This window comes from Pipistrellus hanaki (assembly GCF_964339955.1).
Source record: "Pipistrellus hanaki genome assembly, chromosome: 13".
In the NCBI taxonomy this organism is placed as follows: domain Eukaryota; kingdom Metazoa; phylum Chordata; class Mammalia; order Chiroptera; family Vespertilionidae; genus Pipistrellus; species Pipistrellus hanaki.
The window spans coordinates 59,242,665-59,258,243 of record NC_140515.1 but is presented as its reverse complement, the minus strand read 5'-3'; the positions used below and the strand labels follow the sequence as shown (position 1 = coordinate 59,258,243).

Here is a 15,579-nt window from a genome sequence, read left to right as displayed (position 1 = left end):
GGTTCGATTCCGGTCAAGGGCATGTACCTCGGTTGTCGGCGCATCCCCAGTGGAGGGTGTGCAAGAGGCAGCTGATCGATGATTCTCTCTCATCGATGTTTCTAACTCTCTATCCCTCTCTTTTCCTCTCCGTAAAAAATCAATAAAATATATTAAAAAAAAAAAAAAAAAAAAAGTCAAGCTCCCCAGAAGACGCTTACCATGCGATGGAGGCAGCCGCTCTGCACCCGCCTCCCTCCACCTTCATCACCCCTCCAGGAAAGGCCCCCAGGGAGCAGGGACCCTCCTGTCACCCGGCTCAGCGCCTCCCCTGTCTGCTCTCAGCGGGGACTGGGGAATGCCTCTGCTCACAGCGCACCACACACAGGCACCCGCTTACAGAAAAAGGCCCTCACCATTTAAAGAGGTAGAAATCGTACAGCTTGATGGGACATCTCAGTGGATTCTCTGGATTTTCCGTCTGTTCTGCATACATGTCATCCGTAACTACAAAACACACCAACCACAGACATGGCATCAGACCACTGTAGCTCAGGCCCAGCAGCCCAGCTAGGACACATTGGAAGGAGAAAGGGTGTGGGAATGGGCGGGGACTATGGAAGGAAGAGAAGGCTATCTTTTCTGGGACATCTCTGCTTCTTTAAGAGTCGGATGTCTGGCTGAGGAGAAAGGAATGGAGAACTGCTACCCAGCAAATCCCAGCCCAATGCATGGCTAGCCCCTGGGCACAGAGCTTGCCGGACCAGAAGCTGTTCCGCAGGCCCCCCGCCTTCCCTACCTTTCTGGCCGGTCTGGTGTATCCCAAGGGCCTTCAGGTACCGAATGCTCGTGCTTTTGTCCTTGGGGTTGGAGGGGTTCTTCTTGGTCTGCCGCAAGACCTTGGAGAAGGCCAGCTTCATGTGCTGGTCCACGGTCTTCAATAGGAAGTACCTGCACCGCAAGCGAGAGCAGGCAGAGGGGAGGTGCGCGGAGGAGACCGTGACTTACCCTCTGTGGTCAGTGCTTTACAAGAGCCGTGCCCACACCCAGGACAGGGCAGGCCCACGCCCACTGTCCCGTGGAGAAGCCACAGTAGGACGGTGGGGTCTGGCGAGGCTGCCTGCTTCCAGTGCCCACAGGCTCTCAGATTGTGTCAGAAGAACTCAGAGTGGGCCTGGAGCGTTTCCCCCTCTTCGCTGGCAGCAGCCGGCAGGGGCTGAGCACGGAGCCTCCAGAACACTTACTTGGTGTTGAAGAACATGAGGGTGGTCAGCAGGGTGGAAGGGGAGTGAGCCCCGAGCTGCTTGCACTCCCACAGCATCTCCTCGGTCACGTGGCTGGGCAGCACGTAGCCTAGGAGGAAGAGAGGGCTGCTAGCTACAGGAGGGCGACAGCAGGGGGAGAAGGCGGGGGGTGCGGACCACACAGGACCACAGGGGGAGCCAGAGGGCCTTCCTGGGAAGGCAGTCACCGGGAAGCTTGTTAAAACACAAATGGTTTGGTCCCAACACCCATTTCTAACATTTCCTGAGACCACGGCCCTCTACACGCATGCTCTCACTGGACGTTAATTCTTCTTCACCCAAGTCAACACGAGACAAAAAGACGGGCCTCAGGGAAAGTGAAACGCCCCAAACTATGACCCGAACTCTGCACATGCCGGCTTCTCGGGAAGAGGGCAGAGCCTCCATCCTAATTTCTAATGTGCCCGGGCCCACCGCACGGGTATGTGTGCCTGCTGCCCCGGCTGACCCTTCTTTAGAAAGCAAGCCATTCGCACCCCTCGCCAGGCGAAGGGGAGACGCGGTCAGGGCAGGCTCCCTCTAAGAGCTGGGGACCAAGGCCAGGAGTCTGGTCACCAAGCCCCCTGGTGCTCACTCCGCGGTCAGGGAGTGTCTGGGCCGAAGCCATGCCGCAGACGCAGGGGAAGAAACATTCTGGCCGGTGCACTCTCTCCTCTGCTCTCCACAGCTGCTCGGACTCCACCAGCGCACGTCCATGTCTGCAGGCTCGGCCTCTGCTCTGTCTTTGTGGTCTGGTGACAAGAGCTCAGCTCCCTGCCCTGAGACGTGTCTGGAGCAGGACAGTGGTCTGGAGAAGGCCAGCCCGGAGTGGTCCCTGCACACTGGCATGCAGTATTTTCTCGGGGTTCCCTGTGCCAGCTTTAACTGCTTCTTTAGCAGCATGCCGCCTGAGCCTTAGGAAAAGTTCTGGCGTGGGAGAAGGGGGACGGAGGCAGAGCCATCACAGAAAAGCCTGAGCTCCGATCCTGAACTCCAAGGATCAAAGGGACTGATTTTGTCTTCTGTATTTTTGGTTCTGCCCACCTTAGAGACCTAGAACAATGACAAGCCATGAGCAATGACACACCTAATCCCCAGGCCTTGGTTTGGCACTGAACTGCCATTTCCCATGGAAACATCAGGACCCGCGGAGAACACAGATGCCACCGGGACAGCAAATGTCCGGATGAGCCTGAAACATGCCGGCAAACCAGCTGTGCCAGAGGAACTTAAGGGGCCCTTTAACGAGACCCCACTGATCACAGACAGGACCATCTGCACATCAGTGAAGACAACAACTGGGGAAAGGTGAACTTATTAAATATGCTTACATTCATTAGTTCGCGATGATTCTTAAAAACAAACAAAAACTACAGTTACTTGGCTATCACTGAGGGGAGCGGGGAGCCGTCATTCCTGGGAAAACCGCTGACACAGGAGAGAAGCCCTATCCTCCCTCTTCTGTACAAGGCACAGCGCCAGCGATTGCCAAGGCTCGCACGGAAAAGTTTCTGTTTCACAGCTGGTAATGAAGAAGAACATTACAATACCACCTTTCGCAACCAATGATCAATGGATACAGACACTGAGGGCATCTGATGAAAATAAATAACCCATCTAGGATGTAACCTCGCCAAAAAGAAAACAACACACACAAAAAAACCCTGATCATTTGAGTCTTTATATGCAACTGTATTAACTGTAAATACAGGGAACAGAAGAATAAGTCCAACTACACCATGGGGATGTAACTAGCAAAAAGTAGACGGTGTGACAATTTAATAGGCCAATTTCTCCATAAATTGCAAGGAAAAAACAAGGGAGAGATGAAAGATTTAAGCTAACCACTGAAAGGTATACCCAGCAGTTTCAACGTGTGGACTTTACACCTTGACTTAAAAAAAATTATGACATTAGAAATTCAGAGGGTAGATTTTGATGACATCACGGAATTCTTTTTTTTTTTTAAAGGTATGATAATGGCATTGTGGTATGTCAGTAATACATATTAAAATATTTATGAATAAAGTGTCTGGAACTTACTTCAAAATACTATGGGAGGGGGAGTAAGTGTGTATATATGAGATAAGATTTACCATGAATAAACACTAGGTACATGGGTGCCACGAATCTCGGTTATTTTCATATGTGCTTGAAATTCCACAACAAAAAGTCTTAAGGAGCAAATCATACACAGCTACACTTGCCTTAAAAATTTGCAAATCATGTAGCGTGAGTCACTGATCCGCTTACCGGTCTCTGTTCTAAAGGCAGAGGCCTCCCTCCTAATGCCCCAACACTTCCACTCCCTGGTGCTTGTTCTTCAAAGCACTTACTTCATCACCAGTAATTGGGTGGCTTACTGTCTCGCTTGCTGTCAGACTACAATATTACATCTATACTAGACTCAGTGCATGAAATACACGGACTCGGGGGATACCTCAGCCCAGCCTGCGCGCTCTCGCATTCTGGAAGCCCTTGGGGGGTGTCTGACTGATGGCTTAGGCCCGCTCCTCATGAACTGGCCTAAGCCGTCAGTTGGACATCCTTAGCGCTGCAGTGGAGATGGAGAGGCTCCGCCACTGCCACTGCGCTCGCCAGCCATGAGCTTGTCTTCTGGCTGAGTGGCACTCCCCGTGGGAATGCACTGACCACACAGGGGCAGCTCCTGCATTGAGCATCTGCCCCCCGTGGTCAGTGCATGTCATAGTGACGGGTCACTCTGCTATCATGCTAAAATCGGCGCTTCGACATCCGTCGAGTTGTCCTGGATTGTGAGAGGGTGCAGGCCAGGTTGAGGGACCCCACGATCGACTGGGGCTGGGGAGGAACACAGGAGGTTGCCAGCTGGGAAGGGATTGCAGGAGGGCTCCAGGGTGTGTCTGGCCAATCTAGCCCAGTTGTGAACTGCTGGACTCCAGCAGCAAACTAACCTATTGGTTGGAGCGTCTGCCCCCTGGTGGTCAATGCACATCATAGCTACAGGCAAAACAGTCAACTGTCTGCCCCCTGGTGGTCAGTGCACATCATAGCAAGTGGTTGAGCAGCCTTAGCATATCATTAGTATATTAGGCTTTGATTCGTCAAATGGCCAACTGGACGACCAGACACTTAGCATATTAGGCTTTTATTTAAGGTGACCAGATTGTCCTGCCAAAAATGCCACGGGACACGGGGAAAAGTTGTTAGAAATCAGGACTATCCTGCCAAAAGCGGGATGATCTGGTCACCTTAAATAAAAGCCTAATATGCTAAGTGTCTGGTCGTCCAGTTATTATATAGGATAACTGAAATACTGTCTGGCACACAGTAGGCACTCAAAAATATTAACTGTAACCAATAATTTTTTAAGGTTAAGCACGTAACAAACCATGAGGGATGATTGATGTTAACCAGATTGTTTTCAACGCAAATCCCAAGGAGCATGACGACTGGATCATAAGGGAAGAAATGTTTACTTTTTTATGAAAATGTCAAACTGTCTTCCCAAGTGGCTGTGCCACTCTGCATTCCCACAAGCAGTGGATGAGGCCCTTTTTAAAATATATATATATATATATATTTTTAAATTTTTATTTTATTGTTTAAAGTATTACAAGTAGTAGTACATGTGTCTCCTTTTTTTGTATTAGGTGAAGCTCATGTTGCTCCCTGGCTAGCATCTGGTGCTGCCAGTGTGGGTTTCAGCCTTTCTCAGTGCAGTGTTTCCCAAACTTTTGACATATGTGTACCCCTTCTATAATTTTTGTAACGCTGAGTACCTTTCGTACGCATGAGAATGTAGAATTAGGTGCAGCTAAGCACGGTGCAGTGCATATCCCCACCAAACTCCAGCGCAACGCATACCCCCACCAAACTCTTCCCGTATCTCTGGGGGTACGCGTACCACACTTTGGGAAACACTGTCACAGTGGATAGCAGCTTCTCGTTATTTTAAATTGCAATTTCCTGGTGACATGTAATAAGCATCTTTTCATGTACTTGTCTACCACCTGTGTATCTTCTCTAGTGAGGCATCTGTTCAGATCTTTTGCCCATTTGTTAATCAGGTTGTTTGTGTTCTATCTTTATTTCTTTTTTCTTTTTCTTTTTTAAAAATATATTTTATTGATTTTTCACAGAGAGGAAGAGAGAGGAATAGAGAGTCAGAAACATCGATGAGAGAGAATCATCGATCAGCTGCCTCTTGCACACTCCCCACCAGGGATGTGCCTGCAACCAAGGTACATGCCCCTGACCGGAATCGAACCTGGGACCGACCTTTCAGTCCATAGGCCGATGCTCTATCCACTGAGCCAAACCATTTTCGGCCACCTGAAGTTAGTTTTGTGAATGGTGTAAGATCTATATGTAGACTGATTTTTTGCAAGTGGATGTCCAGTTCTAGAGCCCATTAAAAAGACTATCTTTCTTCACTGAACTCCCTTTGTTCCTTTGACAAAGGTAAGTTGGTTATATTTTTGTGGCTCTATTTCTGGGCTCTCTGTTCCGTTTCATTTATCTGCCTGTCTATTCTCTCATCAAAAACCTGCACAAAATGTTTATAGCAGCTTCATTCAGAACTGCCAAAACTGGAAGCCATTCCCAGGTGAGTGGATACACAAGCTGTGGTACATCCATACAGTGGAATATTGTCAGCAATGAAAAATGAGCTATCAGGCCGCAAGGACACAATGGGACATTAATGTGTATTGCTAAGTGAAAACAAAACAAAAACCTGAAAAGACCACAAAATAAATTATTCCAATTATATGATATTCTGAAAAAGGCAAAAACTATGGAGATAGTAAAAAGACCACTGGTTTCCAGAAATTCTAGGGGAGGCAGGAAGGGATAACCAGGTGAAACATAGGGGATTTTAAAGTAGCGAAACTTCTGTGTGATATAGTAACTGCAGACACATCATTATACATTTGTCAAAATCCACAATATGTGTAACACAAGGAGCGAACCCTAATGTAAACTACAGGCATTTAATTAATAATGTATCAATACTGGTTCATCAATAGTAACAAGTATACCACACTAATACAAAATAATAATTGGGAAAACACTGTGTGGGGGTATATAGAAATTCTCTGTACCTCCTGCTTAATTTTTCTGTAAACCTATAACTGCTCTAAAAAATAAAGTTTATTAGCCCGAGCTGGTTTGGCTCAATGGGTAGAGTGTCAGCCCATGGACTGAAGGGTCCTGGATTCGATTCTTTTTTTTTTTTTTTTTTTTTAACATTTTTTATTGATTTTTCACAGAGAGGAAGAGAGAGTTAGAAACATCGATGAGAGAGAATCATCGATCAGCTGCCTCCTGCACACCCCTCACCGGGGATGTGCCCGCAACCAAGCCACATGCCCTTGCCCGGAATAGAACCCGGGACCTTTCAGTCCGCAGGCCGACGCTCTATCCACTGAGCCAAATCGGTCCCAGCCAGATTCTATTCTATTCAAGGGCATGTCCCTCGGCTGCAGGCTTGATTCCTGGCCCTGGTCGAGCCCATGCTGGAGGTAACCAATCCATGTGTCTCTCTCACATTGATGTTTCTCTCTATATATATATCTCTCCCTCTCCCTTCCATTCTCACTAAAAAATCAATGGAAAAACATCCTCAGGTAAGGATTAACAAAAAATAAATAAAAATAAAATAAGGTTTCTTAAAATAAAAAAAACCTCAGACATTCTACTGCAAAGCTCATGTTCTTTCCAATATAACATACTACTCAGGAAGTTACCTGTAGGTAAAGCAAAAATTATGTTCTATACAGGGTGGAGTAAAGTAGGTTTATAGTTCTGAGTACTCAAAACAGTCTTTTCTTTTTTTTTTTTTTTTTTTTTTAATATATATTTTTATTGATTTTGTACAGAGAGGAAGGGAGAGAGATAGTTAGAAACATCGATGAGAGAGAGTCATCGACCAGCCGCCTCTTGCACACCTCCTACTGGGGATATGCCCGCAACCAAGGTACATGCCCTTGACCGGAATCGAACCCGGGACCCCTCAGTCCCCAAACCAACGCTCTATCCATTGAGCCAAACCGGTCTCGGCCAAAACAGTCTTTTCTTGTATTATTATTTATTATTGAATTATTTTCCATACAAACAAGTGTAAACCTACTTTGACCCCACTTTGTACACATAAAACATATGTAAGATGAATAACCTACAGATAAAACAGTAATAATTCTTATTTTTTGCAATGGTTCTAATTTTAATAGGAAAAAAAAAAAAAAAAAAAGAGTAGCTACCCCACCCTCCACATGATCCTGTTCTCGCCATATTGGGGCCAGCTGGTCCTGTGGCTGGTGAGCAGTGCCCCTGGGTTTACCGCCCTCACCTACGTGCTGTACGGAGCCAGGCGCCACACAAGCAGCCGGTCCTTCTGAAACCCGGTGGGAAAGACACCCGAGTGCTAGGAAGACTCTTACCCAGTGGAGTGACTCGGGGCTGAACGTCCTTCAGAACTTCATGCAGCCACTCCGTGAACCGAACGTAATAAAGATCTGAGAAAATGTCATCCACCCGTCCGTTTTCAAAGAGATACTAAAAGAAAAACAATCAACAAATAGTCTCCTGAGTAAGACTTGCAGGGTACTATCGCCTGTGCCTCCCCATTCCCCTTAATAACCCTACATGCCAGAATCAAACCACGATCTCCTGATTCATAGGTCAACTCTCAACCACCGAGCAACACCAGCTGGGCTGTTTGTTTCTATATAGTAAATATAATACTAGAGGCCTGCCCAAACCAGTTTGGCTCAATGGAAAGAGCATCAGCCTGCGGACTGAAAGGTCCCAGTGGGGGGTGTGCAAGAGGCAGCTGATTGATGTTTCTCTCTCATCGATGTTTCTAACTCTATCCCTCTCTCTGTAAAAAATCAATAAAATACATATTTTTTGCCGAGACCGGTTTGGCTCAATGGATAGAGCGTCGGCTTGGGGACCAAAGGGTCCGGGGTTCAATTCCGGTCAAGGGCATGGACCTTGGTAGCGGACATATCCCCAGTAGGGGGTGTGCAAGAGGCAGCTGATCGATGACTCTCTCTCATTGATGTTTCTAACTCTCTATCTCTCTCCCTTCCTCTCTGTACAAAATCAATAAAATATATTTTAAAAAAAAATTTTTAAAAATAAAATACATATTTTTTTTAACCCTTTGCACTCCGAACCATTCTGGACATTGGCTACCAGCTACTCGACGCTACTGTGCGTTGAAATAACTCAATTCCCCGTAATCACTAATAAACTGCAATGTCCCCTGAGAGGGGACATCCGAGTGATATGCTAGAATTCCGATGTCCCCTGAGAGGGGACAACGGAGTGCAAAGGGTTAAAAATACTAGAGGCCTGGTGCATGAAAATTTATGTATTGGAGGGGGGTCCCTCAGTCCAGCCTGCCCCCTCTCACAGTCCAGAAGCTCTCAGGGGCGGGAGGTGACCTGGTGATAAGGGGAAAGCGACACCCCCATCAAACTTCTGTTGCTGCCACTGCTGGCAGCACAGGCCTTGGCCGGCCCTGGTTAGCTGCATCTCGGGCAGCACTGGGCGGCTGGACAGGTGACGGGGCTGGGGGACTCCGGAGGCCCTGGGGGCGGGCCCAGCCTTGCCATGTGCCTGCTGCCCCGGTGGGGCTGAGGGGACTGGGCACCACCATCTTTGAGGGTGTGGAAGTCAATTAGCATATTTCCTCTTTGATAGGATAATATAATAAACTGTATATATATATTCATTTGGTAAGAGAACATTTATTAGGTAAGTTAGAGGTAGGAGTGATTCCCAGAAGGGCTTAGCAAACAAGTTCTGGAGATAAACGAAGAGCGTGGGGGCGGGGCGGGGCGGGCACCTGCTGGCTCGGAGGGAGCCCACACACAAAGCCTCCCCGGCTGCTCCCGCTGGCAGGCAGGGTACCATGATGCCTATTTTCTGAAGTGAACATGCAGATCTTTTGCAATGGAAAAAAGAACGTAAACTCATTGCACAGTTAGAAGAGAAAGTCCTAATTAAACCTCCTTGCTTGTCATGTCACTGGTGTGAACATCCGTAAGCAGGTGACGGACAAGCTCGGGCGTGCCCCGGAGGCGCCCACCTTCTGGATGCACAGGAAGATGTAGTAGAGCACGTCGGGGTCGTAGGGCTCCCCGTCGCCATTCCGCGCTTCCCGTGTCATCAGGCAGAGCCCGTAGTTCAGCTCGGCCACCGCAGAGGAGATGAGATCTTCCTGGAATCGCAGAAGCTGGCGCCCTACGACACAAACCCCAAAGGTGAACGGGAATCCTGGCCACAGGCATCTCGATCGGCTGCTCACACCCCTGAGTCAGCGCAGAGCAATCAGGCCCCATCAGTGCTGGTGTGGGAATGGTTACTTGCATCCGGCCCACTAAGGCGCAACCTCTATGTCCTATCACACCAGGGTTTCCTTCCCACAGTCCTCCCACTTCACAGCTCCTGAAAACTTCCATTAGGGCTCCGGAAGGAGGACACCCCTCCGCCCGCCCCGCCCCGCCCCGGCCCGCACAATGTAGGAAGTGTATATCGCAGGGGTCCTCAAACTTTTTAAAGTGGGGGCCAGATCACGGTCCCTCAGAGAGCTGGAGGGCCGGACTATATGAACTACTAATTCCTACTGTAACACCTCGGCTGCGCTCACTGCCCAAAAAACCTGGCGGGCCGGATCAGACTCCTCTGCGGGCCGCATGTGGCCCGCGGGCCGTAGTTTGAAGACCCCTGGATAGCGTGATGCCCAGGAGAGGGCTTTGAACACACTCGCTGGTTTCTGTCCTCTCCCAGAAACTGCTCTGCCCAGATCAGACCATCAGACACAGTAGGTCAGCCCCAGACCCATGTACACAGAAATGCCTCGTCCTGCACAAACCCCGCAAACCTTGCTCAGGCCTCGTGCTGCTTGTCTTGAATTCAGCATACCGCTTCTGATGGAGCCTCCCGGTCCCGGGCCAAGGGAACCCCCTCCTGCCACCCTCCCCTCCTCTGCTTCAGTGCCACTGCATTTCACAGAGTCCGCCCCGTCCCGCCGAACACTCACTCCCAATGGGCGCCAGTCTGTTCTGAGCATCCTTCTCTAGCTCAGCGTTCTTGGTCTGGGCCCAGTTTTTCCATACTTCCAGCCCTTCTTCTGGCTTCAGAGAATTTGGAAGCAGAAGTTCTGGGGAAGGCTGTGGCTGTGACTGTGGTTCAACTTCAGCAACCTGGACAGTTTGAGCCTAGGAGAGAGAAACCATCAGAATGCATCAACACTCCTTTGCACCAGGCCCTTGGTTCAGCAAACTGCCAGGAAAATGTTACTTGTAGTTCTTTCAATAAAAAATTCTCTTCTCCATGCTGTCCTATGTTCAAGAACCTTTGAAATTCTACTCCTTACCCTAGGAATAGCAAAACCTAGTATTGTGATTCTCCGCCCTGGCTGTACTTTGTGCCCTGACTGGGAATCGAACCTGTCACCTTTTGGTTTATGACATGATGTTCCAACCACTGAGTGACACCGGCCAGGACTGCATTTCTAAGAAGCTTCCAAGTGCGGAAACTGGCTGCTGACCACACTTTGAGTACCACGTCTGCAGAGCAGTGACTCACACGCCCAAGTCTTAATCCTCAGAGATTCTGATTTAATTTGTCTAAGTTGAGGGCCTGCTGCTATGGGTATTTCAAAACTCCCAGGTGATTTCAATGCCCAGCCCCGGTGAGGAACCAGCTTTCAGAGAACAGAAAGGACACCAAGCCGCGCCCCTGTCCCTGTCCCTCCGTTGCCAGTAAGGAGGGTAAGCCTTCTCCAGCTGCCCAGCAGGCTGTGTCCCCACGCTCCATCTCAGTAGCCGCTCTGGCTCGGAAGGACGGTTCCGGAAGACAGGAGGCACTGCTCTGGCTCCCAGCCTCCACAGGGAGGGCGTGCCTGTCCTCAGCGGGCTGAGAGCCAAGCTGCAGACCAGCGGGCAGAGAATATCCGGGATCTGAACCCCAGGCCCAGCAGCGGGACAGCCCCTGGGACTCACCCCCCTGTCCACACTCTGAACAGACTTCCTTGAGCAAGTCTCCTAAGGAACTGTCAGGCCATTCCAAGCAAAAGCAAAATCCTTTATCCGTGACACACAGATTTGCTATCATCGAATAAAAACGACTGTACTAGCTCTGATAATACACATCATTCAGGAGGTAAAGCAACACCAGTGCCAGGCCCTGGCATGCCTGCCAACCCGGAGCTCCCACTCGGACCCCTGCTCAGCTCAGCTGCCGTCCTCCTTGGTGAGCCTCACAGTCCGCACAGGCAGGCCTCCACGTTCAGGGCAATGACTACTAACTGCACTCGCAGCCATGTACCTCTAAGGCAGGGGTCCTCAAACTTTTTAAAGTGGGGGCCAGATCACGGTCCCTCAGAAAGCTGGAGGGCCGGACTATATGAACTACTATTGTAATTCCTTCTGTAACACCTCGGCTGCACTCACTGCCCAAAAAACCTGGCGGGCCGGATCAGACTCCCCTGCGGGCTGCATGTGGCCCGTGGGCCATAGTTTGAAGACCCCTGCCTCAGGGGATGGAGCCCACAACCTGGGCATGCGCCCTGATCGGGAATTGAACTGTGACCTCCTGGTTCATAGGTCGACGCTCAAACTGAGCACATCACCGGGGCTGACTCTTCTTCCAATCGCACTCCTCGGAACCTGAAGACCTGCCCGCCCAAACCCTCAGGGCCAGCTCAGCTCCTCGGGCTGTGAGGTAACGCCTTTGCCCGTGCTGTCCGCTCCACAGCGCCGCCCTCATGCTGCCAAGGCCACGTCCCTTCTTCCCGCCGACTGTCCTGTGCGGCTCCGGCCTGCCAGTGTGAGCTGTAAACCACAGACACACCCCTTTCCACAGGGTGCCACTGCGGACTGTGACCTGGGATGCTTTCTGAAGTCCCAGCTTTTCTTTGTGTGTGTGCACACATGTCACACTTCATTATGCTGCTTTATGTGATCAAAGAACAGAATCACGTGTTCTGAATCCTGCAACGGACTACAAGCCACCGAAACAGTGAGTCTTGTGCTACTTCCAGGCGGCAGCTGGTTATGTAATAGTTCCTGAACGAAGTCACCTAAGATCACGGACTGCTGCCTGGTCAGCTTTTACCTAACAAAACCGTTTACTGCCCAAGTTCCGAGCGTGGTCCCGGGTCCGCCAGCACTTTGTTTGTGTCAGCTCCCTCCCACCAGCCCAGGAGCCCTCGCCCTGCGAGGCACCTGGTCTTCGGCAGATCGCCAAGGCCAGAGACTAAATCCACTCTACAGCTCTGCTAGACAAGGACTGGGAAGTTCACTAATAGTCTTAAAAGGATAGCCTCGAGAAGCTAACTATTAGAAATGATAAAAGAGCAAAACAATTATAAAGTTAAAATTTCTACAGAATTATATTTTTGCATCTTTTATATAAATCTAAATGATTTCAAAATAAAAAACTTTAAAAAACATTTCAGTGTAGCCGTCATAAAAGAACATTTAAGAAACCTGGTGCACAAAATGTATGCACTTGGTGGGGGGACCCTCAGCCCAGCCTGTGCCCCCTTGCGTTCGGGAGCCCTGGGGATGCCTGTCTGCCTCGTGGGCCTGAGCTGGCAGCTGGAAACCCTCAGCGCTCAGCAGAGGCAGAAGGCGCCTGCCACCGCTGCTGTGCTGCCAGCCATGAGGGTGGCTTCGGCTGAGCAGCGCTCCCCCTGTGGGAGTGCACTGACCACCAGGGCAGCTCCTGCATTGAGCATCTGCCTCCTGATGGTCAGTGGGTGTCATAGTGACTGGTCACTCCACCATTTGATTTCCATATTAGTCTTTTATTACATAGGACTTTTAAGGACCATTAAAACACCTTTGCGAAATCCCACTGCATAAATGGCTTGGTCAAGGCTCCCAAAGGTGATAGGCCAACCAGGAGGCACTGTACATCTAATTCACCTGCACTGTGACCACAGATGTCAATGAAAAAAGAACACTCGCACGTCCGCTCCACGGAGCCAGTTTAGAGTCTGTGCCAAACTACTGAGGCTCCACCAGATCCCTTCCCCTGTGACCAGCAAGGAGCTCCTGGGATGAGGACACCACTAGGTACCACTTGTCTCCACTTAAACTTTCCTCTTCCGAAGACATGTTAACGAGGAAGCACCCAGAGCAGTTACTGACCATTTCATTTACCTCCCCCCACCAGGGCAGAACTCCGGTTCCACAGCTTCACCTGCTGCTTCTGTGTCCCCGCCCCCCCCTCCCCCGCCACTACCCTACTCCAGCACTGACATCCCGGCCTGACACCAGAGGGTCGGAGCGGGTCCTGGGGCGCACTGCCCGCGGAGGGGGCTCACTTACGGAGCAGGTCACCTGGAGCTGCTGCTGCTGCGGCGGTGGCGGCGGCGGCGGCGTCTGCTCCTGGGGGGTCTGTGGCTGCGGCTGCTGCTGAGGGTCCCATATGTGGACAGTCTGAGCTGTGTTCTGGTACGTGCCTGCCACAGCCTGCACAGCCACTGGAATGTGGATGTTGCCATTCATGAACTGTGCTGGGAAGAGGGAGTTTGCCAGGGTCTGCACCACCTCTTCGTGGGAGTTCTTCACGACCGACGTGCCCACCATCTTCTCCTTGTCGTCCTCCAGCTTGACGGCCGTCAGGGCCGTGGGCGAGCCGCTGACGTGGACTGCGTTGTAGGCCTCCTGGGGAATGGCGATGTGGGTGATGCTCTGCTGCTGAGGGTCGCCCCGGGGCTGGGCAGAGTACACAGGGATGGTCCAGGTCTCTCCGGTGGGGCTCGTAATGGTCCCAGTGGCACTGTACAGGTGGGCACTGTCCACTGTCAGTAAGTCCGGCCTCAAAGACACGTAGCTCTGCTGCTGGCCCTGTGGGATGGCCAGCACGGTGGCCACCGGCTGCCCTGAGATGGCGTAGGACACAGTGATGGGCATGTCCACTTTGCGCTTCTTCACCGGCTGGAGAACACTGGCTGTGCCAACCCGCCGCTCCCCTTCCCGCGGGGAGCCCTGCTGGGACGGCGGTGGCGAGAGGGCGCCCACGGTCTGGATTTGGATCTGCTGACCCCCAGCAAGAGACTGGCCGGCCACCAACTGAGCCTGGATCTGCTGGTGCGGGATGTGCTCCTCGGGGATCTCCGTGGCTTGGATCTGCTGTGCGGCCTGCACGTGCTGCACCTGGATCTGGGCTGCCTGGAGCTGGGAGGGGCTGGGACTCTGCAAGGTCGGGGTCTGGATGGAAGGAGCTGCCGGCTGCGGTGCTTGGCCTTGGATCTGCACCTGGACCTGGAAGGGCTGCTCAGGAGGCTGGTGAACGGTGAGCTGCGGGGAGAGCTGCTGGGCGGAAACCTGCTGCGGAGACTGCTGTACCTGCACTTGTACCTGCGGCGACAAGATTCCCCAGTGAGGGAGGGAGGGAGGCAGGCAGCGCTGGGACCCAGCCCGCAGGGAGGAAGGCTGTCAGGCGGGGGCCCTAGGCAACGTGAGAAGGAATTGCCGGATCAGGCTTCTCAGGAGCCACCACTCCCAAAACCACTGGCAAACTCTCCAGCATCACACTGCGTTCAGAGCAGCGTATACCCACAAGAGAGCAACGAGACTATCAACGGGGCCTACAAAGGAAATATCAGAACTTTTGTTCATTTTCCCCTTTTTTAAAAATGTGACCCCTTGCCGAAACCGGTTTGGCTCAGTGGATATAGAGTGTCGGTCTGCGGACTGAAAGGTCCCAGGTTCAATTCCGGTTAAGGGCATGTACCTTGGTTGCAGGGACATCCCCAGTAGGGGGTGTGCAAAAGAGGCAGCTGATCAATGATTCTCTCTCATTGATATTTCTAACTCTCTATCCCTCTCTCTTCCTCTCTGTAAAAAATCAATAAAATATATTTTAAAAATAAATAAATAAATAAATAAATAAATAAAAATGTGACCCCTTTGCCCTGGCTCAGTAGGGGTTTGGCTTAGTAGATAGAGCATCAGGGTCCCAGGTCCGATTCAAGTCAAGGGCACATACGTTGGCTGCAGACTCTATCTCCAGCCCATCGGGGGGTGTGCAGGAGGCAACCAATCAATGAATCTCTCTTACATCTATGTTTCTCTCTCTCTAAAAATCAATGGAAAAATATCCTTGGGTGAGGACTAAAATGTGACCACCTTTGATTTTGCTTACTGATATAGTAGTACAAGTACATAATTTATAAATATATATTTACTTACATGTTAAAAAAAAAGTTTATCCATGGGGCGAGTGATAGAAAGTGTGGGGACCACTATCGAAAAGGTCAGGAAGACATGTTCCTTCCACAGACACTCAGTTCCCAACTTAGCATCCA

The 15,579-nt window shown here is 50.7% G+C and overlaps 1 protein-coding gene across 5 annotated transcripts in view; it reads right to left on the bottom strand.

Annotated features, from left to right (window-relative positions):
- QRICH1 (glutamine rich 1) overlaps positions 1 to 15,579 on the bottom strand; it is a 29,572-nt gene that overhangs the window by 1,933 nt on the left and 12,060 nt on the right. For 4 of the 5 annotated variants that reach the window (XM_084901648.1, XM_084901646.1, XM_084901645.1 and 1 more), the window contains 7 exons: positions 13,595 to 14,629; positions 10,297 to 10,474; positions 9,343 to 9,497; positions 7,685 to 7,799; positions 1,224 to 1,332; positions 779 to 930; positions 396 to 486 (listed from right to left, as the gene is read on the bottom strand). In XM_084901648.1, the coding sequence (XP_084757774.1) occupies positions 396 to 486; positions 779 to 930; positions 1,224 to 1,332; positions 7,685 to 7,799; positions 9,343 to 9,497; positions 10,297 to 10,474; positions 13,595 to 14,629 (1,835 nt within the window). The remainder of the gene's footprint in view (positions 1 to 395; positions 487 to 778; positions 931 to 1,223; positions 1,333 to 7,684; positions 7,800 to 9,342; positions 9,498 to 10,296; positions 10,475 to 13,594; positions 14,630 to 15,579) is intronic. The other variant, XM_084901649.1, reaches the window with a different exon arrangement.